The 27567-nt window shown below is 46.1% G+C and overlaps 1 protein-coding gene across 5 annotated transcripts in view; it reads left to right on the forward strand.

Annotated features, from left to right (window-relative positions):
• The first annotated feature begins 248 nt into the window (after nucleotides 1-248).
• Nucleotides 249-27567, forward strand: part of VTCN1 (V-set domain containing T cell activation inhibitor 1) — a 56173-nt gene continuing 28854 nt past the window's right edge. For 2 of the 5 annotated variants that reach the window (XM_070607673.1, XM_070607674.1), the window contains exon 1: nucleotides 624-737. Coding sequence is in view for 3 of the 5 variants with exons in the window: in XM_008508069.2 (XP_008506291.1) it covers nucleotides 679-710 (32 nt within the window). In the remaining 2 variants the exon portion in view is untranslated. Of the gene's footprint in view, nucleotides 738-27567 lie in introns of all 5 variants that reach the window. The other 3 variants (XM_008508069.2, XM_070607671.1, XM_008508068.2) reach the window with 3 other exon arrangements.

Here is a 27567-nt window from a genome sequence, read left to right on the forward strand (position 1 = left end):
ATACACGTTCTGGGTCTTTTGGAATCTCAGAAAAACTGTGAGGCAGACAGGGCGGGCCCTCTCACGCTTTTACTGAAATGAAACCAAAAGAGTTCTGCCCACCCAGCTGGGCAGTCCCGGGGGCCTGAGGCGAGCTCAGTCCCCAGTGACAAACTCAGGGCTCTCGTCATTTTGGCCCACAGCCTTTCTGAGGCCCCTCCGCATGAGTCTCCACGAGAGACCCCACAGCAGTGACCCACCCTCCGTCTGAGCACCAGCAGCAATGGGCCTCCCAGCCTCCCAGGTTCCTGGACCAGCCCCAACTTTGAGCTGTTCCAGTCATTTCTTGTTTTGAGAGTAAATCTCCTCCCTCGCACTCCCTTCCACAGAGTCAGGAGGAAAGAGGTGTGCGGGATACAAGCCCCGGAGAGGGCCCTGGGCGGCTTTTCCTCGCACCCTCTACCTGACTCAGGGCTTGGCAGGGCAGCTCTGTGCGCCTGGCCTCCCAGGCTGACGGGGAGCCTCTGTGCGTGCAGGGACTCCTGCACAGCGGCGCTGTTTCCTCATACCTGAGCCGTCCACAGCTGCACACACCACTCCCGGCCTGAGCACACTATTTAAGGCCAGCACGCCGGCACTGCTGTGAGTCACGGCACCTGGAAGGCGGCGGCAGCTCCTCTCCCCCAGCGCCCAGCGCCCATGGCTTCCCCGGGGCAGATCATCTTCTGGAGGTAGTGCGCTCTTCTCTCTCCTTACAGGTGAAGGGAACAGGGGCGAGGTCTGTTGGGGGGTGCTGAGGACTGCTGGGCTGTCCCATAGGTCCCCACCTGATGCAGCATTGGGCTTGCCAGAGCCTGGCCAGACAAGAGCCTAACTGGCCTCCACTGAACATCACATCCCGGCCACTTGGGGCACCTGTTCAGGGTAAGGTGGGTCTTCAGCTGCTGAAGGGCTGAAACCTGCCGGGGCAGCTCTGAACCAAGGAGTGTGTGTGCCAGGAGCTCCAGTGAGACATCAGGTTCTGGAGCGGGCAGGGGGGCACTGAGCAGGGTGGCGTGGGGCTACTTGGTGGGATGGAAGGGAATCAATGACTGATGATGGGTGGGATGCAGAGGGACCCTCTATAGAGCCCCCAGGATAACGGGGTGAGCCTGCTTTGACTCTTCTCTGTGGGTGTGACTTCTTGGTACTGCTGAGCAGCTCACACCCACACCCCTCCTCCATGCCCCAGCTGGAGCATGGGGTCTCCAGTTTTCCGGGGAGCTCCTTGGAGAGGAGACCCCTGCTGCTGCCCCCGCTGCCGAGAAAACAGACCTTTGCTGAAGGGCAGCATCTGCCCACCCTGGAGGGCTGGGACGGGGTTGGGGAAGGACAAATAAAGAAACAACAGGAGAGGAGTGAGCGGACTGTGTAAAATGCTGTGGTGCAAATAGATGGGTAGAGCAGAGAGGAGGGTGGGTATTCAGAGGATTGAAGGGACCAGCCTAACCCCCTAGAGATGAAGAAAGTCCCATCCCTTGCCTTTTGCTCCTCTCACTTGTCTACCTCTAGTTGCCAGGCATCACTTACCTTCCTGGCAGGAAAGAGATGGAAAGTGGAGGAAGGGTTTTCCGGAAGTGGTTGGTGATTCAATGTTGGTCACAACTCACGATGGTGTTTAGGAAGACCGGCGCATGTTGGTTCTAGGGGTTGTTTCTGTCTTTCCAGTGAAAGGAAAAGGAGGGAGGGAAGGAGGGATGGAGGGAGGAATGGAAAACTCAGATTAACAGTGAAAAAAGTTTATGAAGAGACTGAGAGAATGTCACTTCCCAGAAGTAGCCTAGAAAATTCTCTTCCTTAGAACAAAACGTCAGCTCCCTTGCTCATGTCCATCTGAAATGGCCCGTCCTGCAGCAGGTGCTGGGGAGACACTGCATGACCAACAGGGCTGTTGAGCCGCACTCCCCTTCCTGTGCCCCAAGGACACTCTGCTCCCTGGAGAAACACCAGGCAGGGGGCTGCTATTAGGACTTCTCTGCCCTGCAAGAATGTCCCAAGAAGCTCTAGTCAGAGGAACCAGTGTGTTGCCAGCACCTTCTGTCTCTGTGCCCTGGGCTAGGTGCCTTACAGTAAGTAGCCTATTTTAATCCTCAGCCTGTGAGGGTTAATTATCACCTCAGAGAAGTTTACTCATGTGCTCCAGGCCACACAGCGTCGAAGGGGCAGGGCAGCCTTTAAATCCACTCAACCTAGTTCTGAAACCCAAGCTCTCTGCCCTGAGCCACATTTGCCTCCACTCCCTGCCCGGCCAGGCTCCTCCGCCCCCCTTCTCCATTCCTTGGTTCCATAGATGTGAAACACTCCCCATGCAACAAGTGGCTCTGTTGTTCCAAGGATGGACTGTGGGCTTTCTAATAATACATTACAACCAGCCTGACTGGTTTTGTGGGAGGATTAGCAGGAGGTGGGTGTTCAAAAGGTGGATTCCCCTACCCTTCAGAGACCATCGGAATCCACAGAGGTTCCTCTTGTTGGCCCCAGCATGCCTCCTTAGCTATTCACGCTGTGCAGTTGCAAAAGCAGTCATCAGCCACAAAGGCGGCAGATTCCTTGTACAAAGAGGCTGCCAGGAAGACGGTCAATGGGCAGGCTTGGTGGGAAGCTGGGTCTGGAGAGCTTGTCCCAGGGATGCAGGTGGAGCCCACCTGAGGGAACCCAGTGTCCACTCTTGGCCCTAACAAACCCTCTTTCTTTGCCATAATTCTTTAATTCATAATAATATCTTATACTGAGGTGATCGTGACCATTGGTGACGTGGGACAGCTCATGAAAGGGCCTGCCATCTTCTGCAGACCTAGTGGATTGTTCTCTTAAATAACTACCAGAGAGCTTGATACCTTCAAATCTCACACTCAACATGCATGTCACTCGGGGATAGAGTGCTGGGGTGCAGTGTCCCGCATACCTGAGATCCTTGGTACTCTCCTCCCCTCCACCCATCGTGGCTGGCGATGGCAGCAGCATTCACTCCTGGAACATTTGTTGAGGGCCTGCTAGGAGTCCAGGGGTGGAAAAGCCATGACCCTTGCTCTGAAAGGGTTACATTCAGGTCAACAACATTAACTGAGCACCTACTAAGTGCTGCACATTGGACACGGCATGAGGCAAAGGCAGCTAAGACACTGAAGAGATTATGGCCTAACAGGGGAGAAAGCCTCCCAAAGAGATAATCCCAACATGCCATTCAGAAGTCCTGAGATATTAAGAGCAGGATGCAACAGGAGCACTTCCGTAACCTGAGGCTTTAAGGAAGGTTTCCCGAGCCAAAGGATGGCTGCGCTAAGTCCGGAAGGATGAGTTAGAGTGATCCAGGTGAAGAAGGGTAGAGAGGACACTCTAGGCAGAGAATGGAATAGAACAGAACTAAAATAGAACAGACTAGAACTCATGATCCAGCATGGGGTGTTGGAAAGCTAGAAGCCACTCTGTATCATCATCGGAGCAGGAAGTCTGCGGAGCGGTGGAGCCAGATTATGCTGGGCCTGATCTACCAGACTCAGAGCTAGGAATTTGTTGTGGGTGAAGAGGAGCCATGGAAGGCTTTCAGGCAGAGGAATCTTGGTGGTTTTCATCTTAGGTGGGTTACTCCAGAGGCAACATGGAGGACGGATATGAGGGCAGTGAGCCTGAGGCAAGAAGAAACAGCTGGGAAACAGTTGCAGTTAGAAGTATAAGGAACGAAGGGACCTGAAATAGAGAATGATGGAAGAGATCTAGACGGGGGGAAATCCATTCAGGAAACATTTATGACTTAAAAATGGTGATATTTGATAAATGAATGGAGGAGCAGGGACGGTTGTGCAGAATAGGAGTAGATGAGGCAAAGGGTGGAGCCTGGAATGACCCCCAAGTTACTGGATTGGACAGAGGGAGTTGGGGAAGAGGGAAAGAGATGAGAACTAGTTAAGTATGGCACATGTTGAATTTGAGTTTCCCTGGGACCTCCAGGTAGAGATGCTCAGAGGGCAACAGAAGGCTTGAGGGTGAAATTGGGAAAGATCAGAGCCAGAGATATCAACCTGGGAGTCAACAGCTCATGGGAAGGGCATGGTCTTCTAAAGGGAGCATGTAGAGGGAGAGGACCAAGGGGCCAGGGATGGGAAGGTGAAGAACATCAACGTTTAAGGGAGGGCAGGGGAAGAAGAGTCAAAGAAAGAGCTGAGAGTAAATGGTGGGAGAGGTAGGAAGAGACCAGGCTAGAGAAACCTCATGGTTGTCAATCAAGCAGAGTTTCATGGAGCACCCAGGGCTGGTAGGGGTGTCATACAGGCCCAGTCAGACATGGCGCTGATGGGGAGATCCAGACAAGCATATGGCCTGTGCAGCATTTAAGCAGAACTCACATAGCTTTGCCCAGAAAGTGAGGGGGACATGCTGCCAAGTATCCCCTGCACCCAAATGAGGCCAAGAGGGGCCAGGGATCCTCTGAGTCTAGGCAGAAAGAGGGCTCATGGGTGCATTGAGTGTCCACATTCAGCAGAGAGCATCAGATAGCTGTGCTGTGAGCTCTCCTTCCAGAAAGCGGAGACACAAGCTAAAGCAGAAGTGAGGCCCAATTGGCACAAATTTGAAATTGTTATTCTCCTTTCCTTCCTTGCTTCCATCCCTCCCTCCCATCCTCCCTCCTTCTTTCTTTTCTTCCTTCCTTCCTTCCTTGCTTGCTTCCTTCCTTCCTTTTCCCTGGATTCTTCATCTGGCCCATTCTATCTCTTCTATCTGAAGAGAGCTCTTTGGGGCCTTTAAGATTGGGCAGAATCACCAGCAACAATAGGATTGATGAAGACATGTCAAAGGAAGGAAGCCGCTGGGTAGAGAAAGAGCATGAGTCTTTCTACCAGAGGAAGGTGGATGAAACAGAGAATGAAGGAGGCTAGAACAAGAAGGCTCAGGGAGCTTTGTTCTGGAAGCTTGGCTCCCCATTGCCCCCAAATTTTCAAGCTGGTGGCTGGCTCAGACACACTAGACCTTGATGGCCAGAGAAAATGGCAAAATAATGAAAGTTTGCCTGGTGAGAAAATCTTACCATCAGAGGCCTGGCTTAGGGAGGATCTCAGCACAGGCCATGTTGACACTTGAAACCCCACTGATATATGACAAGATGGGTCCAACTTTCAGACCCTCTGAGCCTATACAATCTGAGGCTTCAGGCCCTTCAGAGCCCATCCACATGAACAGGACAGGAAGCTGGAAAACGAGATACATTGCACACTGGAAGAAAAGATTAAACAGGTGGCACCTGTGCTCCTGCCCCCATCAGGGAAACATTATCTTCTAAGCATGGCCCTCTGTCCCCGTCTCCAGCTATTGCAATGCTACTCATTTCTTTCAACATTCAGCTGAAATGCCACTTCTACTTTGAAGTCTTCCTGGATCTTTCTAATTACAATTAATTGCTCCTCTTCTGTTTGTTGTTGGCCACATTGACGAATATCTGTTCCTAGTACCTGACTATTTCCCTCAGTGGGGTTAGCTCCTCGAGTGTCTGGACTGGGTCTGGTTCACTGTTGGAGTGAGGCAGTGTAGCATCATGGCTACACATTTGGGCTCTGGAAGCAGATTGCCTGGGTTCAAACCCTCAAGCCACCTTGCACACTTACCCTCTTGAGCCTCAGTTTTCCTATCTATAAAATGGGCTGATAATAGTACCTAACTCCTGGGGTTGTGTGAATGACACGTGACAGTCATGTGCCTGGGACAGAGAGCCCTGTAAATGTTAGCTATTGCTAGAGTCACTATTTGCAATCTCTCTATAATGCTGGATACACGGCTGGCTCTCCAGAAGATCTTGTTGACCTCAACTCCATGACTCATTGTCTCTCCTATCCCTGAAATAGGTATTCCGGTGATGTATACTTTGCATGAACTGCCACTAGAGCCTCTTAAAGACGACTAACTCTAATGACACTCTGGAGAATATTCATAGAGTTTTCCAGATTCTTGTTTTGAAGAAAAAAAAAAATCAAGTCCACGCCACCTTTTGTTGTCTGTGAGTCTGCGAAACAACCCTTCTCTAAACCTGAGGATGACTAGGCCTCAGAATAAATAAATGGCTCTGCCAGTAGGAAGCGTTAAGGGCGGTGAGGTGAGCCTGGAAGGTCCTTGTGAACCAGCTCAGTGTCTAGATCTTCCTGATGGGCATTGCTGATGTCAAGAGCCGCACCTTCAGGGGGCAGTGGGAACTGTCCAGCTGTGACCAAGCACTTGGTAATGGCTAATTAGCTAAACCGCCCTACACTCCTAATTATCTCTTTTTCAGATGCAAATGTGGAGGCAAGAGACTTGCTCAATGTCTCCCAGCCAGCCAATGGCAGGAAGCAACAAGCTAGACCTCTATGCCACATTTATGAGAAAATTACCTTTCTAATCAGCTCTGCCTCACTTGGAACCATCACTCTGGAACTTTACGCTCTGCCGTTTAAAGCAGAACCCAAGTCATTACTGGCAAAACTCACCTCCTCAGGGACCAGTGACTGCCAGGGCAGAATTCTTAGCTGGCAGAGGAGAGAGCTGTCCCCAGAACAGACTAGAGCCTGTGGATTATCAGCCGCTGGTCTGTGTTGTTTCAAGTAGCTACTCTAGAGGGGGGAGTGCAGGAATAAGAAGTGGCTGTGGTCTCCCTGCATCTGAGAGACCAAAGCTTCATCCATATCTACCTCTGACATAAGAAAAGATGGAAATAATGTCGGTACTGGAGTTAGTCTGACCTGTGTTCACATTCTAGCTCTCCACTTCCTAGCTGGCTGACCTCAAGTAAGTTACTTAACCTCTCTGTGCCTTCATTTCCTCCTCCATAAATTGGGGTTAATAATAGCACCTACCTCAGAGTTGTGGGAAGACTAAATGAGTTCATATATGTGAAGTGTTCAGAGCAGCTCCTTGCACATAGCACTTTATGTGTTAGTTACTCTTATTCAACATTTCCCTCCCATTGTTTTTACAGAATAACAAAGTGACTTTGGGGAGGGAGATGAATGACAAGTTCGACAGTAGCAGCTAGGTTTAAGGGATCTTAGTACTAAAATTCTTCTGGAATTTCAGTGGACTTGAGATACCTTCTTTTCTAGTCCATGTTCTGTGAGATAACAGAAAAATCCTGGGCCGCCTGAGATGGTAACACTCGCTGGATACTCAAAGTTCATTCTCCTGACCTGCAGCAGTAGCATCGCCTAGGCCTGTTAGAAATACCGATTCCCAGGCCCCCTGCAGACCCACTGAACCCGGCACTCCAGGCTGGGGCCTAGCAGCATGTTTTCACACGCCTGTGTGCTTCTGATGTGCACAAATTCCAGAAGCGCCACATTCGCCTCCTCTCTGGGCTCCTGCATTCCTCAAGGGAAGCACAAAGATTCAATCCAGATGGAGATAATTTCACCCAGGATCCTTTATCATTCACATGTCTCCTTCAGACATGTTCTAAAGAGGGACAGATGGGCCTTGATGAAAACAAAGGAAAAGACAGGAAGTTTCTCCAGGTAAGAAGCCCAGGTGATATTTCTCTGTATATTAGCGCTACATAACCCCAACCATCTACCTAGAATGTTTGAGATTTACTAACACATCTCTTCCAAATGTATTCTTGCTGCTCCCAGCATGGCAATAATGGGAGAAAGGGCAGCCGGTTTCCTATCTTTCTTTCTCTGCAGATTTAGAATGAAAAATTTCATAGAATAAAAACCATGAAAGATTTAAGAGACAGAGAGAGCATCCATCAAATTTAGGAGTATCGGATTGTCTCTTTCAGCTTCCTAGGGCTCTCACTGTGTTCCCTTCCACCCCCTACCCAAATGGCCATTTCCCACCTCTCTTCTCTTCAATCCTCTTGCCAGCCCCCCTCCCTCCCGCCACAGTCTCAGATGATTATCTTGCTTTATCCTTTACTGAGAAAGCAGGAGCCAGCAGACTGGTACTCCTTCATCCTTTCACTTCAAAACTCCCTGCTACACTCATCTGTGCCCTTTTTCTCTGCCTCCCTTCCTGGTAACAAAGGACGAGCCCAGCTCCTATCAAACAGCAACCTCTGTGTGCCCTGGATTCATCCCATCTCACCTCCTCCAGCCAGCGTCATCAATCTCTCCTCTGCTCCTCTCTTATCCCTATCAGCACACACCCCACACGCCAGTGTTTTCTGTCTTAAAGAAAAACCCTCTCTTGGCCCCACCACCCCTCTAGCTCCCACCCCATCTCTTTTGCCTGCTCAGCAAACGTTGAAAGAGCTGTCAGGAGTTACTGATCTTACTGATTTGCAGGCCTCATAGAGGGACTGTGATGTGGTTCCCAGCACAGACTGGAGCCAGGCTGCCTGGGCACAATCCCGGCTCTGCCACTTTCTAGTCCTGTGGCCTTGGGCAGGTTATTTATCCTCTCAGTGCCTGGGTTCCTCATCTGTAAAATGGGGATAACATTAGAGTTTACATCATAAGAGTGTGAGAATTACATGAGTTAATACAGATAAAGCACTTAGCAGACACTTATTGTAAACCACGTGTTCTTCTATTTTTCTCTCCTCAATTTACTCCAGTCGGATTTTGTCCCCACTATAGCAAGATATTGCTGCTATCCATGTCAAATCTACTGCTGACTTCTCTGATCTTATCTCACTTGTTTCCACAACAGCATTCAACACAGACGTCCCACGACCACCTTCTTGAAACACTTTCTTCTCTTGGTTTCCAAGACACTAAACTCTCCTGATTTCCCGCCTGCCCCACTCCCCCTCTGATGCTGGTCTGGTCCCCTGGAGTTGGCCTCTTCTTCCGTCTGCCTGGCCCAGGTCTGGTGATAGCTGCTTCCCTCCTCTGCTGCCCCACACAACTCGAAACCACCGGCCCTGCCTCCAGGGCACCTCTGTACAAGGACATATCCTTTCATTCACTTCCGATATGAGTGATTGGCTCTACCCTTTGCCAAAAAGCCTCAGGTGCAGGAAGAGAATATAGCAGAATAGGGAAATGATCGCTTAGAGTGTCTGGTGTAAGCTTTGGCATCGGGTTAAAGTCCTATAAGGCATGGTGGGGTGAGTCTGTATTAGCAAGCGCTGTGGGGAGGGAACTGCTTCTAGGCCCCAGAGGAGCCCTTGAAGCTGGGGTAAGGATTCCAGGCAGGTCCTGGTGGCAGCCCTGCAGCAGGGCACAGTTAGACAAACTATCACTCCAGTCGAGAGGAAGCCCATCTTTGGTTTCAGCATCTGCCTGTCCAGAGAAACTGCTTCCTATCTTCTTCCTTCTTTCTTCCCTTTTGTGAAGAGGAAGCAAGTCTTGGTGATTCTCTTTGCAGCTAAGAGAGAAGTCAGAGTTGACAGAAAAGTCATAGTATCATTCTGGTGGCCTTAGGTCAAGAGGTCTTTGTCTAAAGACCTTAATATAGTCTCATGACCATTCTGCAAACCCAGCCAAATCTCGCACCCCTATGGCGGTCACCCTTGCCTTGGGCCCCACTCTGTGGGTGCTTCCCTGTAGAGCGGCTCTGTCTGTTGGGTACTTACTCATACCAGCTCCTTCAGGACTGTATACAAGCAATGTTGGGGAAAGACTTGCAAATCACTGCTGGTCCAGAGCCTAGAAACAAGACTGACTTGGGAGCAGATCAGGGAGAGAGGAAGCAGGGCTCCCAGAGGTCCCTTACACAGAGGGATTCCCTTCCGAGCCCTGGGAGGCGTGCTCCTCACTAACTCTGCCTCCGAGAAGCTGCGGCCCCAGGAGTCTCTCCTGCAGGCTGGGCTCTGCCTCAAGGGTGGACAGGGGAATTCCTCAGCTATGACAACCTCACCTTCTACCAACAGGCTGCTGAGGGGCTGTTGAGGTAACATCCTCAGCAAGACTAGGAAGACATTTCCCATGGACACAGCTTTCTAAATGAGAGCTAGAGCCCCGGGGGAGCCCGCAAAAGTCTGTGGACCCTGTACTCTAGCAGTCATTGTGCACCTGTAATAGGAATGTTTTCTGCTGTTTTCCTTCCCCATTATAAATGTACAGTATTTCTGAAACATTGGGATTCAACGGGTCTTTGAGGCCTTGCTGAGAAAGCTAATCATCATTTATAAATAGCGTTGCTATAAGATCCTGTTTAAAACTTCAAATATCCAATTTAGACAGCAGTCTTTACAAGGTAGCCATTGGGTGCTGGGAATGCTTGTAGATTTGGGGATCTACATGGGTGGGCCGGTCCTTCACCTGGAAGGGGAGGCAGAGGGACCCTTCAAGGGGTAATGCTTTATCAGGCCCTTTGGTCTTTGACTCCACCCAGCTCGATGAGGTACCCAGAGGGACATAATTTACCAAAGTCCTGGCTGGAGGGTCATCTCCTTGATATCCCTCTCCTACCTGAAAAGCATGCAGAGGGGTGCCTTGGGATTTTCCCAGAGTATATTATGGTATGAACTCAAAGCTTAAGGAGTAACTGTTTTTTGCCTTTTGGGTTTTTTTACTGTGAAGTAATATAGTAACATTTAAGGAAATTTTGAAAAAAGGAAACAAAAATTCATCCATGATTCTATCATTGTAAATGACTATTTTCTTGTTTGTTTTTGCCTTTCCCAAGTCCAATTGCAAATAATTTTTACACAGTTATTAATAGTGTACCCTTTCATATTCTGCTTCTTCCATTGAACCTGTGTGTATTAAAATGAAATATTCTAAAGCCACTTTACAGCTAAAAAGATCTTTGTATCTTGATACTGCAACAGTTGTAACTCTACATAGTAATGTGCATTTTTATACTTTTACTGGGTTGGGATGTATCATATTGGGGCCATCCTCCCTGGAAACTCAGCCCCAAGGCCTGACAGGACTCTCCTATCTGCCCGCCTCCCATTCTGCTCAATCCAGTATCCCGTCACATCTGAGCATCATGGGGCCTAAGCAACATGCATGATTCAAGCATCTAACAGTCTCTGTGTTTCGGTGCCCGAGACAGTGTTCCCCAGAGTCAGTTCTGAGGACAGTGATATTGCAACAAAATTTCCCCCAGAAGAGTTCTACAGGCATGCAAGTTTGGAAGTGCTGAACAGTATGAGGATGGACCATATAAAATTGCCAACATTCAATTGTTTTTGACATACAAAATGGTCATTCCAAACGGTTCAACCTAATAAAAACTCCTCTGGGACATTCACTAGACAATTAGCGTATTAAAGGCCTAAAGTTAAAGAAATCTGTTTGATTGTGATTGACCCAATGTTATGAAAATGTAATCCTTTTTCAAATAATACTTATCACTATACATCAGGGCACACTTTGGGAAACCAGGGGCTGGAGCAGTTATGAAAGAACAGAACTACGAAAATGCAGCAAAGAAGTACGTTAACGTGGGAGCCTGGAGCAGCATCAAGGCCTGAGCAAATGGCCTGGAGAGGAAGGGCAGGCTGGTATTTTCCTTCCTGGGAGTGCTCGCCCATCCCTGAGATCCAAAGCCATCACATTTTTCAGACCTTCCCCTTCTACAGTCATTCTTCCTCGAGGAGCCTCCCTCCAAATAGGCATTTTTGTAATCAACCTCTGCCCTCTTCTCCCTCGTCAAAGTGCAGGGAGGATCCATGAGGTGACATCAGTGGCTCACCCCATATTCCTCAAATGACAGATGTTAAATAAACACGGTAGTATTTTGACTGCCCTCTCATTATTATAACTATTAATTATTCATCTTTTCAGGGTATCATTACCATCCCTGTTCATAGGTGTTCATCTAATTCGTTTACAACTATGACGTGCGTTAAGCTAATCTGCACACAGGGAGGAGACTCAGGCTCGGCTACCGGTGCCTCAGGGAGTGTCTCACACGTACTCTATAAGGAATGCGGGGGCCGGCGCTGTGGTTGAGTGGTTAAGTCTGTGCACTCTGCTTCCAGGGCCCAGGGTTCACCAGTTCAGATCCTGGACGCAGACCTACATACCGCTCATCATTCCATGCTGTGGTGGCATCCCACATAGAAGAATTAGAATGACCTACAACCAGGATAGACAACTATGTACTGGGGCTTTGGGGAGAAAAAAGAAAAAAGAGGAACATTGGCAACAGATGTTAGCTCAGGGCCAATCTTCCTCACCAAAGAGCATACTTAAAAAAAAAAAGAATGTAGACCCACAGCCAGTTTTGAATTTGTTGTTCTCCAGGCACCAGAGCTAAATGTCCAAGACAGAGAAGGAACTGTTGGATGGGGTAGATTTAGATAGAGTACAGTGAGTCAGTGGCTTGGCCAGGGCTAAATTCTCCATGCTCCCACTGTGTTTTCCCCCCCATTCCATTGTCCCACTGTCTGGAATTCTTCCCATGAGAGAGCTTTTATCAGGGTTGTCAGTCATTCACACTCTGCCTCCGGACACTCTGTGTAGTGACTAGGCATTCTGGCATCGCTCAGCACCTCTGGCCACCTAGCAAGTGTTAGGTGTGGGTAGGAATTAGCTAATACTCTAAGGAAGTGAAAGATGAGACTTGAAAGGTAGGGTGTTGCTTCCCTATGAGAGCACAGAGTTACTTTAAAGTTGTTAATTGTAGTGGGGTGGGGTTTAAATGACATCAAATGGAACCCTAACAGTTTTGCGTCCTGAAATGGAAGGCGCTTCCCCGAGTGAGCGTGCCTATGAAGGAAATTCTTGGCCTCTCAGGGGGCTTGCTACAGACACGCAGTTACCAGGAATGGTAAGAAAAGCCTGTTTGATTTCTTGCGATGTAAGTGGAAATGAAGCCTTTGACTCAGGCTCACTGAAGGAGCAAACGTGGATGAGGCTTGAACAGGCCACGTCGCCTTTTAGATCCTCACCTCTCATTTGTTGTCTATCCAAAACTGTCAGATAATCTTAATAACACATCCCGAGAGCTCTGAGAGCAGAGGGAAGGGAAGCGGCACTCCTCCTTCTTTTGAGCTGAGCGAGAGATTTGGAACCAGAGGCCCGATTTGACTTCCCTCTCCACATTTATTGTGTGTGACCCTATGCCAGTCACTTAATTTCTCTTGCTAAGTAAGGACAGTCAATAGACCTCCCAGAACTGCCTCGAGGATCAAAGTTGATAAGGTACAAAAGATGATCATGACGTGACATTGATGGCAATGCTCAGCTCTCTTGTATGGCCTGACGTGTCTACATCTTTAATTGAGAAGCTGCCTTCCCACTGGGAGAAAATAACTTGTAAAGAGTACCAAGACTCATATACCCTGGACTTTAAAATAGGCAGAAGTATGAAAAGCACTGGTCATACGTGTCTCATTGTTCATTTCCCTTTGGGTTCAGCTTCCGGAAAGTCTGTCTATATCAGGGATGTAACCTGACATTTTAGATCTCTTGGCCAGTAAGTTATGTCAATTCTGGGGTTGGCCCTCTTGTAGGATCACCACACAGTCCCACAACCTCATAATCATGGTCTCCGATGTTGAGTTCCTTCCGTGTGTCAGCACACTTCTACAAATTCTGCATACATTACTGATTCATTAAACAAATATTTATTGATCATCTACTTTGTACCTGACACCAGAGATCCCAGGGTTACAGTCATGTATGAGGTACAGGGCCTACCATCATTTAGGGTACAGACTAGAAGGAGAGATAGATAAATAAACGCACAATTGCTATACAGTATGCTAAGTGCCACCACAGGCCAGTGTCAGAATGCTTTGGAATCTTCTAATCTAGTCTTGATGGTGGTGATTAGAGACTTTCTGGAGGAAGTGGCTTTTAATTTGAGTGGGAATTAGCCAAGCAAGGAGACGTGGGAAGAACATCCAGGCAAAGGGCAAGGCCTGTGAGGTGGGTAGGAACAGGAAGGCAGAGCAGGGACTAGAGCGGCACTTGAAGAGATCAGTAAGCTGGATTGAATCTTCTCAACAACTGAGGAAGGTGGGTCTTATCCTCCTCATTTTGCAGCTGAGTAAATTAAGGCTTAGAATGACATGAGAAAGTGAAGAAGGATGTTTGGGAGGATGCTTAGAAGATGTGCAAATCAACAGATAAAATCAAATTACATTTGAGAACGATTTTCAAATGGCCAAGGGGAGGATGATGAGGTCAGGAAGCCATTTGTTAATGGCGGGCTCTGCTGGGCCCGTGGTGCCCCTTACTTACACTTTTCTCTAGGGATCATCAACCTCACTGTTTATCCATTATCACAAGCGTTTCATACAATATATGCAAAGAGAATTGAAAATAGAGTCTAGATCTCTGTCTCCAAAACCTATGCCCTTCTCTAGTTTAGAAAAAAAAATTTATTTTCAATACTAAGATTAAGTATTTGGAGCGGTTGGGGGACCTGGGCTGGTGACAAGGTGGCTCATATGAAGCAAATCCTTTCAGGCCCAAGGGCTTGGTGGCTGCACTTTGTCAGGAGCCCAGGAGCCCAGCTTTTCAGGAGTCTCAGTGCCAAAACCCAGACTACCATGCCCCACTGCCTTTCTTGAAAAGCCTTTAGAAGTAACACTCGAACGAGTTTGCAGAGAGAAATACTGGCCTGAGAAAGAGGTGCTTTGCTGTTACACAGCTGTCGAGATCTTCACTCCCATGAGGCACCGGAAGCACTTCTTTCCTTAAAGGGCTCCCCCCAAAACTTCTGTGCTTAAGCTGTAGGAGAAGACTACAACTTTGAAAGCTCTTGAACCTGACCAAAACTTCGAAAAAAGATACATCCAGCTACGTTTTCTCATATTTCTAGAATGAGATTTTCTCCTAGACAGATTCCTAGGTCAATAAAATGCTCGACTTTTACGGATTTAGCAAATAAAGTAATTATAGTTTCACTAATGCTGATGCCCAACATAGTGCATTTATTCTAAAAACTTGTTGTCTGAATGTAAATGTTAATTTTCTGAGGCAGAAAGTGTGGGAACTACAAGAGAATCTGTTTAATCTGAGTGGAAGATCCTGTTGGCTTCCCGGTTTTCCATCCATGAGACAAATAAAATTGTAAAGAAGTGAGTTGCAAGCTGGTGGCTTTCACTGGCATTCCCAGAAGCTGTCACACTGGGAAGGAAGTGTTCAGCTTATTTAAAAATTCAGGGGGTTCCTGGTGCTGCTCACCTGGGCTCTCTGGAACTGAGGCTGCCCCTCAGTCATCACCTGGGGGCAGCTTGTGAACAGCCTACCCAGCTACGAGGAACATGGCTGCTCACTTTGAAGAAAAACGAGTTACATATAATTTCTAGCACACATGCTTTGGGCCCTGGCTCTTCCTGTGAGAACTCGATGGAAAGTGCAAACCACTGACCCAGGGAACTGGGCTGTAAGTGAAGAGCTTCCTGGGAGCATCAAATTGAAAGGTGCCTATTCACCTGCCATCTAACAGAGGGTTAGGTCAACTTAAAGAAAATAAAGTATTGTTTTCGTTTTAAAAATGTTTTCCTATTGTTTGTTTTACAAAAGTAATATGGGATTAGGATGGGAAATTTGGAAAATAGAGAAAAGCTCAAAAGAAAAAAAATATCAAAATCTATATCATTCCTAACCCAGAGATAAGCACCATGAATATGTCCTCCCAGTCTTGTTCCTCTGTATATTTATTTAATAGATGGTATCACACTGTTCATATTATACTAGAAACTACTTTTCACTTACCAGTTTTGGGAACGTTTCTCTTATAAATATTATTCTATGATACAATTTTTTGATACAACTGCAGACTATTGCTTCTAATAATGGACCTTAATTCATTCACTCAGTTCCCTGTTGTCAGACGTGTGTGTGCTTCCAATTATTTGCCGACAATCATTATATTAATTGTAATCAACACTATAGTTAATACCCTTGGGAATGCATTTTGTTGGTTCTTTGGAATGAATTCCTGAAAGCACAATTCCTGGATCAAAGCTTGCTGGGCACTTCGTAAGCTTTCTAATATATGTGGCCAAAGTGTCCCCCTGTCCCCACCCTAAAGTTTGTACCAACTCATACCCCTACTGGCCATCTAGACTCCCCAAAATAATAATTGCTGCATAAGATCTTTCTCCAGGACCAACATTAACCCCTGCCAACATTTTGAAAAAGAAAATGACAGGTTTTGTATCTAATGTTCCCACTTTATCCCATTTTTGAGATTTTCCTTCTCATGTCTTAGCCTCCTTGTTAATTTACCATCCAACCCTACTCTCAGTAAGGTAACTAATACTCTGACACTCCAGTATTGACGACTACTGAAATAAAATTATTATACTACACATTTTAACCAGGAACAAAACCAAGCAAATAAATTGCTTATTTATAGAGTTTTACTTTATTACCAAGCTAAAGATGAGAGTTATCTTGAGGCGGAGGAAATCCCAAAAGTAGTGAAACAAAGGCCAGAGGTTCTTCTTACTCCTAAAGCTGGCCTTTGCCAAGTCTTCCTTTTATGCAGTGACAGGGAAAACAGGTTCACAGCTTCCACCCAACTCCTTAGGAAACGCTTGATGTTTTCTGCTAAGTCTCCCCTCCCTCCAAGTCACAGTTCTGAGTTCAGTGGAGTAAATCCTGCAGAGAAGAATGAAAAGGGTATTAAAAAAGTAGAGAGGATAGCGGATTTGCTGGTGAGAGAGAAAAAAATAGATTTGAGGCTATGAGGGAGAAGAGACTAGGGAGTGGATTTCAGAGAGAGCTTTGAGGAAATGTCAAGAAAGGAAAAGTTTGGGGAGCTAATAAGAAGGATAGAAGTTGGGAAAGAGGATTTTTTTTTAAAAGAATTTTTGCTGTGCATTATCCATGTAATGCTTTTTGATATTTTCCTAGATATCTACTGGTTTCAGTTAAACTTTTGTTGGATTGATATTTCTTTGACTGTGACATTGTCAAAAACTGTACCATAAGATGCTTGGTCTTTATGTAGGTTACAATAGGATCATATCTCTGGAGCTAGAAAACTATTTTTTACTTAGGTATAATAATTAAGAGCTGATTTCTAAATGTGTATTTCTATTTAGTTGTTAATTTTAATTGTTCACATAATATCTGCCTAAAAGTATAATTTAAGGAGATATAACCCTGAAATAAAACATGGACTGCCATTCAGTTGGGCTGCCTTGTGGATATATTTTGTTTCAGTAGAAGAATATGTTCCAAGATCAGATCAGCTCAGTTCAGCATTTATCAAATGCCTAGAATGAGTCAGGCACCATGTCTGACACTTAGGGGAATAAATGTGACTGATATATTGATCCAGCATGACCAGTAGGTTATAATCAAAGCAAAATTTTATTTTTATCTTCCCCTGACCTTTTGAAGTGCGTTCAGTAGGGAAATAACATGATGAAATTGCTGAAGCCTCTGATAAAAACTTGGCCTCTCCTTCAGCTGACTGATGTCCCCTCAGCCCCTGGTTGCCTGAAGGTCGGCTTCACACATGACTCTCCATGCTCAGGTCCCCTCTCCCAGGTGTTCCTATTGGTGAGGACTCAACGTGGCTCTAGGGTATCTGGCCTGCTGGACAAGCTCTCAGATTCCTGCCTTGTAAAAGGTGACTTCCCAAATGCAGCTCTGTGCCTTCTGTCTCTCCCCTGTTCTAGAACACACAAAATTTCCCACGTATGTTTTAGGCTTTGGTCCACGATGCCCCCACCACACCCCAACATTGTACTTTGTATCCGTGCATTGTGGAGGAGGAGGAGGATGTTCTCACAGCACAGAAAAAACTCTCTGCAAGACACAGCTTCACAAATCATCACTCCTGCTTCTGAGCCCGTTTTATGCCCTTCTTCTGATCGAAGTGACTAAGAATTATGGAACTGCTTGTCAAGGATTCCCTTCTCAAACTCTGCATAGTGATGTGCTATCTCACTTTGATACGCACCATTTATTCTATCTCGAAATCTCAGTTGAAACTTTAAATTTAACATCCTAATACACAAAAATAAAAAGACAGGGTCCCTGTTCTTGAGAAATTTCGAGGAAACTAAAGGAGACAGAAATGTGTAAACAGATTGTTTCAATACAATGTGACAAGCATCATGATAGAGAAATGTGCAGGGGACAATGAGGACACAGAGATAGCTTCTGATCCATGGTGCCAGTATTTTCCCTCAAAAGACTATCTAGAGGAAGGCCATACATGAAAGAACGAGCGGTCTGTGCGGGTTACAAGTGAGCTGAAAGAAGGTAGTATCTGCTTGGGAACATCATGCTTCAGAACAAATGCTACTGATTTGTTCCCCAGTTACTCAAGAGCCTGGAGGAATGCTTAAATTATAGGTTCCTGTTAATACTGTTTAATTGGTTAAAGTGGATAGGAAAAGCTTCCTTTTTTAAGGGTTTGAAAGGAAGCCCAGAAATCTTGGCAGCCAAATGTAAGAATAGTAATCCTCTCTGAATCTGCCTTAAGATTGTAGAAGCAGGGCCGAGGTCCTGGGCTGGACTCCTCAGACGGGTCTCATACTGCGCTCTTGGCTCCACGGCCCCAGGGGATGTACGGAAGACATCTGGACAAACACGGCCCCAGACATGACCGCTCTACCCACCTTCTCATTCCCTGCACTCTATCCCCATCCAACTCTTTTTTTTCCTTTGCAGTAAATAGTTGATTGCACTTTCCCAGCCCCCAATTCCAGCATCAAATATGGCATTATAAAATCGTAAGGAAAATAATGAAAAAGTCTGGGAATGTGCTTGCTCCTCTAATGCTGCTAAGGCAGGGAGGAAGGGAGCTGTGTCCAGTGAGGGCCTCTACCGAAGCTTATGCTGCTGAGCCCAGAACCCTAGATGTCCCAACAGGCTGTCCAAGGAGGTGCAGTCCACTCCAGGCGCCGAGGGAACGCTGCCACGGCTCTGTGCCTCGTGCCAAGCGGACTGCTGTTATTTCACCTGCTCTTCCTCTGAGACATCAAAACATTCCCAACTCAAATAGTTACAAATCCGAACGACGCCTTTCAGACCTCTCACACACTGGGAGTAACACACGTGACCATTGTCAAACCACGTTTCCCGTTTTTGGAAAGATCGTTCCCATAACCAGAGACTGTTTCAGAGTGATGAAGCAGCCTTGCCTGCGGGAAATGCCACTTTGGCACTGACCAGGGCATTCCCAACCCAGTTAGATTCTGACCCTGGTGGCAGCGCTCAGAAACCTCGTCCGGGAGAACGTGCTTGCTTTCACTGGGTAGTAGGAAAGTTGCCCGGATGGAAAAGGACTAACATCCCCGATCATTCCTGCCTCTTTTCTTCTGGGCCTCCTTCCTGTCTGTGCTGCTACAACCTCATGGTCCTTCCTGGGTTTCTCAGCTCCGGTGGCCACCAGAACTGTTATATTAGACTAAGATGTGAAAAATTGTTTCTGTCCTTGGTTTAGGTAAGATATCCCTAGAAAGGAGGAAGAAACTTAGAAACATTGTAAATATGAAACTAACAGAGCCAGTTTGTTATCCTAACTTACTAAATCTAAATTGAGATTTGATGTGGCTGGTGCAGATTTAAGGGCGCCGGCCTCAGCTCCTTTTCTCATCTCCGTCTGGGTTAGTGAGAGGCAAAGCTAATCAGTTTCTAGACCAAGAGGACACTGGGCAGGCATTGCTCCCAGGCCTAGTAGGGTTCTCAGTCCCTAACAGATTCCGCCTCTGAGGGTCTCTGGAGGAGACCTTTTCCTCCCCTACCTTCAACACACTTCGTATCCCCAGTCACCCTGGCTCTTGACGTGAGCCTTAGCATCTTGGTGGTGGAAAAAGAACTAAGATTTTTAGTGCACTTGCTACATGCCAACCACTATCCTACAGACATTACATCCGTCATGCAGAAAGGCACCAAGTGAGGGAAGGTAGATCCCTTCCAGGCCCTCAGATTTTCCCCCTTGAGCTCGAAAATAAAACCCAAGCATTAAAAAGATGGTAATGGTGACCACTAGTACCCCCGCCAACTAGCATGTAATCCAACACGTAAAGAATACTAAATCATATAACAAAAAATATGTGCACAAGTTAAAAATAAAAAACACTACCTTCTAGTTTTACTGATTAATTTCCCGATAAATTTCTAGACAAGTTCATTGAACTTTAATTTTGATCTTTGGAGAGTGGTGAGCGTGTTGGTCAAGGGTGAGAGGGACAGGGTGCCATTCCTGCTTTGCTAATGCCACAAGGACAAGCTTAGCCAGCCTAGTGAAGAGCCCAGTGCTGCCTGCACTTCAAGTTATCCTATGGTGGCCTGATAAAGCTTTGTTTGGTCTATCTCTTAAAGTTCCTAGTACCCTGGACTCCAGGATGGAGAGCCTTGTCCGTGGTTTGTTTCTCCAAGTTGTTCAGTATGCCTGAAACAAATTCTCTGGGTGACCATTAAGGCTAATTCTACCTGCTGGTGAAGGGATAAATCTTACTTTTAAGTTTTTATAGCATCACCTAGTAGTCTCTCTATTGGGCGTGAAACCTTAATGGTGGGTGCCATATTCTGTCCATATCATATCAGTGTCCATAATACTTGCTGGATATTACAGATATACTTCATAGCTCACATTTCCTTTTCTCTTAGCACTTTGAAGACAGAATTCCATCATTTTTCTGGCTTCCTATGTTACTTTGGAGAGTAAGTTGTTAATCTAATTGTCATTCCTTTCTAGGTAATCTGTCTTCTCTCTCTTACTGCTTTTAAGAACTTTTTGGTGTTTGTTCTTCAGTTTCATTGTGAAGTGTTTTGTAGTTTCCTTTTTATTTACCCTACTTGAGATTCATGGAGCTTCCTGAATCTGAAGATTGAGATCTTTAATAAATACTAAAAAATACTCAGTCCTTTTCTTTTCGAATATTGCCTCTCTCTCATTCTCTATTCTTTCTTTGTGGACCTCTGATTAGAATATATTAAAATTTCTCATTTTGGTCTTCATGTATCTTACCCTGTCTTTTATATTTTTAGTCTCTGTTTCTCTGGACTCCATCATGTGTAATTCTTCAGCTCTTCGGCTTAACTAATTCTCTCTTCCAGTTGTATCCACTCCACTACTTAATGTGTGCAGTGAGTTTTAAGTTTCAATCATTTATTTTTCATTTCTAGATGTTCTGCTTGGTTCTTTTTCAAATCTTAATTTGGTCAGTGTTTTTAGTTTTTTGTTCCCTACTCAGGCTTACAATTCTCTCATTCACTTATTTTAAGATATTAAAAAGGCTTCTTTTATATTCTATATCTAGTGGTTTCAGTATCTGCTATCTTTTCATTCCAAATCTGCTGCTTGTTTCTTCTTTTCCTGGTACCTTTCTGCTTGTGTACGTAGTGATTTTTTATTATGAGCTTATATTTCTGGGAATTTTATCTGCTGAAATTCTTTGAGGCCTGGGTCGAGAGTGAATTTTTTTGGAGAATATTTGCTTTTGCTTCTGTTAAGCATTGGAACTTTACCAACTAGGAATGCTTTAAACTGAATTCTTGGTCTGTGGTTCTTTGGGACTGGAAGCATTGTGAATTCAGGCCTCAAACCTGCATGATGACCAGCTGGTATATACACAATCTCAGGAGAATGTTTCTTTCTTCATCCAGAACCAAGAATAAATGAGGTCGTTGCCTTTCGGGTATGTGTCTTTGTGTGTGTATGTGTGTGTGTGTGTGTGTGTGTGTGGTGTGTAAAGGGAGCCCTAACTTAAGTTAGACTCCCCTGCTTGTGTGGCCCCTTAGCTTTGTCTCCGGTATTCTGCACGGCTCTTAAGGCAGAAGCTCCTGGTTCCCAGAATGCATAGATAGCCACTGTGTTCACCACTCTCTTACCTGTCTGGATTCATGTGCTTGCTTCATTTTTAGCCTCTGCAAATCTCCCTTATTTTTCTTGCCAGCAAAACCAAGTGTTCAAAAATGTGTGTGTAGTTTTGTTTAGTTTTATTCAGCATTTTAAGTGTCTTTAGCGAGGTTTTTATTTTTTTAGGATATTTAGTATGCATTATTGCTGGAAACTTAAATTTCATTCCCCACAAAGTTCTTTTTCCTTTTAGAGGGATGCCTCTATTTTGTAAATCATTTCTGGAGAGAAATGACTGAAAGGAGCCAAGTTTAACAAGTAATCAAGCACAGCTGCTATCAATCAATTCCTTCTCCGGGTCCCCTTGACCCCAGCCAGCCAGGTCTTCTCCTATTTCCAACCTTCCAAGGCATTTTGTTATAATTCATAGCATCAGCAAGATTTCACATACCACAGTTTTTAAAAGATTATTTTCCTTTAGACACGCAGATTTAAAAGAAGTTAAGAATGTGTTAGTTTCCCTTAGCAACAGAGTATGGATATATAATTTATTCATTACTTCCACAAGTTTTAAATACTACATGCTAGGCTATCTGAGGGGAGCATGTGCTAAAGTGGAACATTTATTCAACAAACATTTATTAAGTTCCTACCATGTTCCAAAGACTGGAAAAATGGCATGAACAAAGCATAGAGGCAAGACACAACCTGGCATATTTAGGGGCCCAAAGAAGTTTAGAATAGTTGGAGCATGGAAGTAGGGGCCAGAATGGGGCCAGAAATGGGATAAAGTGTCCACAAATTTATGTAGACTCTTCTTGAGCTTATATTTGTGTTCAAACTTTTTAAACTTTCAGAATTTGCAGGTATTCTTTGCTTTTTATATTCAAATCAATATATTTAGATTGAAATCTTAAGCTTTTACTAAAATATGGTATCTGAATATGTAGAAATCTTAATCAGAACATAAAACAGGGGCCAGCCCAGTGGCATAGTGGTTAAGTTCACACACTCTGCTTTGGCAGCCCAGGATTCACGGGTTCAGATCCCGGGCACAGACCTACACAACCACTCATCAAGCCATGCTGTGGCGGTGTCCCACATATTAAAACATAGAGGAAGATTGGCACAGGTGTTAGCTCAGGGACAATCTTTCTCACCAATAAATAAATAATTTTAAAAAGAAGAAGAAGATAAAACAGAAATCTTGTGTTTCATAGTAGCCCTGTAACCAATCCCTGGGTTAGTGCTAGGCCCCGGGCCACAGTGGGTTAAGATGGCCCACAAGGGTCCAGGACAGGAGAAAGGACCGGACAGGACAGTAGGACCTTCTTGCATACGGTATCAGGCTGGGAGTCCCTACCAGGGGGAGCGCAAGAACCATACACCTACAGGAGAAAGTTGAGACCAGAGCCCCGGAAGTCAGGCTGGACCAAGCAGACAGTCGGAAATCACAAGAAGACCCTGGGTTCTAGCCTAGCTCCAGGGCAGAGGCAGGGTGCAGAGTCCAGGCTGGAAGGCCAAGGGAACTTCCTTTGTGTCTGTTACAGAAGGACAGGTCCACAGAGGAGTTCAACGCAAGGACGACTGTGGATCCCAGGACAGGAAGTATCTCCCCTGCCTTGGGTTTCAGAAGGTCTTTGGTGTGGGCAGCCATGGCTTGTCATGGCGCACAGGACAGCCCCAGGGTCTGTGTGGATGACAAGTACAGCTCAGGCAGGCCAGGCCCTCGAGGGATGGGACTGACAATGTGATTTCCACACCTCTGTTCTCACAAGCTACACGGCCACACCTGCAGAACTGTGCCCACGTCTAAAAGACGAGAATGTGGGTCCTAGCAGGTGATTTGCAGTGGAACCCAGGTAGGACTTTTGGAAGCCTAAACAATATATCCCTACTGATTTCCGGGATACAGTGGTCTGTTTTTCGCTGGAGGGATTTTTGGATGTTACTGAAATAGAGTAAATGACAGGAAGCTTGTAGGGCACAAATATGACCTTGTAGCCCATTGCAGAATAGAGAGGCATCAGACCGCCTAAGACAGGTATATGTGCCTGGGTAGAAAAAAGCTCTGAGGGTGATCGATGTACTTGTTTCCAGCCTTGTTAGTGAACAAACGGTGAACTGATCCCAGGGCGAGGCTTTCTAAGAGGAGACAGCTCAAGTACCTCTCTGAATCTCTTCAGTGACAGCACAGGTTTCCTGAAGGCAGGAGAAGGAATGAAAAGCCAAGAGTCACTGTGGCTTTAGGGTGTTGCAAAGGTGATCTAGATTATAGATCATTCACAGTGTGTCAGGCCATTCATCTGCCTGAGGCCTGGATCACCGTGACTGACGGAAACACACTCTCCCCAGAGGGAGCCTGCCCTGTCCTTCCCAGTCTCCCCCGTCAGACCTTCTCAGTCCCAGCTCCTGCCTCCCAGCTTCCGTGCAAAACCCCAGTGCCTGGCCCTCCTCCTCTCTCATGGGTTCTGAAGTTCACCTTCCTGCCCCACTCCCTTAAATCCATTAAGGAAAGAAAGGAGCATGCTCTGGGCTGGGTCTTCAGCAAAGATGTCAGAGGCCAGTCAGAGCTGAGTGGGCTTTGAATGGGTCCTGCTTTGGGTACCCAGAGAAGAGGTGGAAGAATGTTCTAGGCAGAGGGCAAGAGGGGGCAGTGCACAGATCAGTCTATGAGAATACAGGGCTCCAGAAGGGGAGAAGGGTTAGAGAGATAGCGTGGGGCATTTTAGGACGGTCTTAAATTCTAGGCTCAGTTTGAACTTTAACCCACAAGCAATGAGAAGTCATTTAAACTTGGGGGTACCGAGAACGGGTAAAAATAAGAATAAACATTTGTAGTTTAAAAATAATAGCTAGTATTTATGCTTTACAAAGCATGGTTTGTTTCTTTGGACCCTTGCAACGATCCTGTGCAGACAGTAGTGTTTAATCTGGACACAGGTGTAGGATGAGTTACAGCATTGCTCAATGACAGGAAAGAACGCCAGGTTCTCCGTGGAGCTGATGAGTGGAGAGGGACAGCAGCGCCTTCTCTGTTTCGCCCACTCCAGAAATGACCAGGCGGTCACTGAGCAGTGCTCCTGCCTCATCTATGGCTGGGCCAGAGGAGGGGTGAAGAGAAGGGATGAGGAGAGAAGGGTGACGTGGGACAGGTGTGGAGGGGCTGTGCATGAGAGAAGAGCAGCCCAAACAGCGAGAGCCAGTCATGAGCGGGAAGTGCTTGTTGGCAGCCAACCCTCACTCCAGGTGCTGTGAGCGCCCCTGGAAGTCTCCCCTCCACTCCAGTCAGGCTGTTTCAGTTCAGACCACACAGACTGCTTAGGATAGCCGGCTTTTCTCAACAGTACACTTTGTGGGAGGTTCATAAAAGGTTTGAAGTGTGTTTGTTATTAAACACAATGGGATCAGTTATACTGCTGAGGGAATCTTCTGGAAATGTTTTCGCTCCGCAGTGAGAATAAGGAGGAACAAGAAATACAGGTATGATTGAGCAAAGGATTAGTGATCAACCTTGTATTGACTTTTGTCTCGCTCTGCTTGTGCCGCTGGGAAACAGCCAGCGCAAGGCTAATGACATGCTAATATGTGCTTCCCGGGATCGGAGGGCCAGGTATAAACAGAGCGGGCTTAAGAATAAAAGAGAATGGCTTTGCTGCAAACTCAGATATTGTTTAGGGAAAGGGACCTATTTATTAACATTTTACATTTTCCACCTGATCCTCCCCCTTCCAGAGTCTCAGACAAAAGATACTTCCCGAGAGAGATGGACTTCAACTGGTGTAAAACCGGACACGTTGTCCTTCCGTAGGTTACCACTGTGCAAAACACGAGCCTGGAAACTGACGTGGACTCTGGGATTGACAACTTTGGATTGATATAAAATGCAGTGTAATAATTAAGGCCATGGACGAGGGACTCTCAGACTGAGTCTAATCCCGCCCTAATTTCCCAAGGGTGAGCCCTTGGATAAGCTACTTAATTCTAGGCCTCAGTTTCCCTATCGGAAAACAAAGATAATATTACCTACCTGATAGGGTTGTTGTGGGGATTAAATCAGGGCATGCACTCAATACATATCAGCCATCATTGTTTTATTAGTAGCAAAGGTTTTAGGAGGCATACACAGAATATATAACTGTGGCCAGGGCAAGGCCAGAGCAAATTCCCAGGAATATCAGATTACAGAATCATATAACTTACTATGTTTGAAAGAGACTTTCAAAATTGTTCCAACCCTTATCTGTTCCCAGAAACTCAGCCCTCCCCACTTCTCTCCGTAAGCGGTTACTCAGCCCCTGCCTGTACACCCATGGCCCGGGATGGGAAACACTGCAGTCTCAGGCTGGTACCAGAGGGCCGTGTTGGAAAGTCTCCCTGTTTGCTGAACCTAATCTAACCGCCTAGAACTTTCACCTACTGGCTTTGTTTCTTCCAGAGTGATGAAGAATATGGTACCTTTCACATTTTGAAATGATCATCATTGCATTTAGACTTCTCTAAACTACCCCAGTTTCTTTAACTATCCTTCTCTGTCTTCTAATCGCATCACCACCCTGGTCCCACTTCTCCTGGATCAATAGTTCTCAACTGGGGTGACATGTCTGGAGACATTTTAAGTTGTCAAAGGAGGGGTGCTACTGAATCTAGAAGGTAGAGGTCAGAGATGCTGCTGAACTTCCTACAATGCACATGACAGCCCCCAGCAACAAAGAATTATCTGGCCCAAATAGTCAAAGTGCTGAACGTGAGAAGCCCCGTCCTCAATATACACCTTAATCAGTGTTCTTAAAGTACGTATGGGCCAAAAATGTGCATAGAGTAGCATAGCTAACATTGCCATTGTACTGTCAGTACTTTTGCATTAAATTAGCCTAAGACTCTGGCAATTTGTCATCTAGCGGTCAGTTAAAGCCCCCTTTCCCATGTTGCTGCTAACCTGGGGTGGCACTTATGAGCCTGCATCCTCGCCTAGAAACCACTAGTCAGTGGTGGCTCTCTCCTGCTGAGCCCAGAGGCAGCCTTGCAATCTTTTCTAACACAATATCCTAGGCCACTGCTATTGAAAATTCCCACTGAAAACTATCAATCATTCAAAAGAAGTTGGCATGCAAGGTGAAATCTATTTGTTGGTCATGTCTCCCTTGTTTTGTGGCACTGGGGCCCAGGTATGATGTAATCCTGGGGTGTCTGCTTTGGGGCACCCCCCACAACACTGTGTCCTGATTCTTAGTGGCAGCTGGAAAGAACAGAGGATGCCACAACCTGATGCTCTAAAGCACACAAGTGTCTTATATGCAATTTCTGAAAATCCCTTTCCCCAATGTGAAACCGTGCAGTCCACTGTCGTTAAAGCAATGAGGACAGAGCAGGGCTGCCAGAAAGGATGCCCTCTCTTCCATGCACTCTTCAAGCCCCATGGAACAGCTCCTTCTCTTTGCCAATGTCTTCCTGGCCCTCCACTTACCACTCTTTTTTTTTTTTTTTAATTTTTTTTAAAGATTTTGTTTTTCCTTTTTCTCCCCAAAGGCCCCTGGTGTATAGTTATGTATTTTTAGTTGTGAGTCCTTCTAGTTGTGGCATGTGGGATGCCGCCTCAGCATGGCTTGGAGAGCAGTGCCATGTCTGCTCCCAGGATTCGAACCGCGAAACCCTGGGCCGCCGAAGCAGAGCGTGCGAACTTAATCACTCGGCCACGGGGCTGGCCCCCACTTACCACTCTTGACGCTCATGCTGTCAGTCCTCTGGATCAAAGCTGGCCTTGATTTTACTGATAAAAGAGATAAAGGAGAGGAATGAAGAGATGGGGAAACACATAACATACCCTGGATTCTTCAGGAAAAAAACCGAACTTGAGTAGACAACAATCTAAACTTCTCAGAAACCCAAACGTGTACTAATTCAATATCTAGAAAGTGCTTACATAATTTTACCATGGGGCCCAATGCTCTGTTCTACTTA

The sequence above is a fragment of the Equus przewalskii genome, unplaced genomic scaffold (genome assembly GCF_037783145.1).
Source record: "Equus przewalskii isolate Varuska unplaced genomic scaffold, EquPr2 ChrUn-13, whole genome shotgun sequence".
Lineage (NCBI taxonomy): Eukaryota > Metazoa > Chordata > Mammalia > Perissodactyla > Equidae > Equus > Equus przewalskii.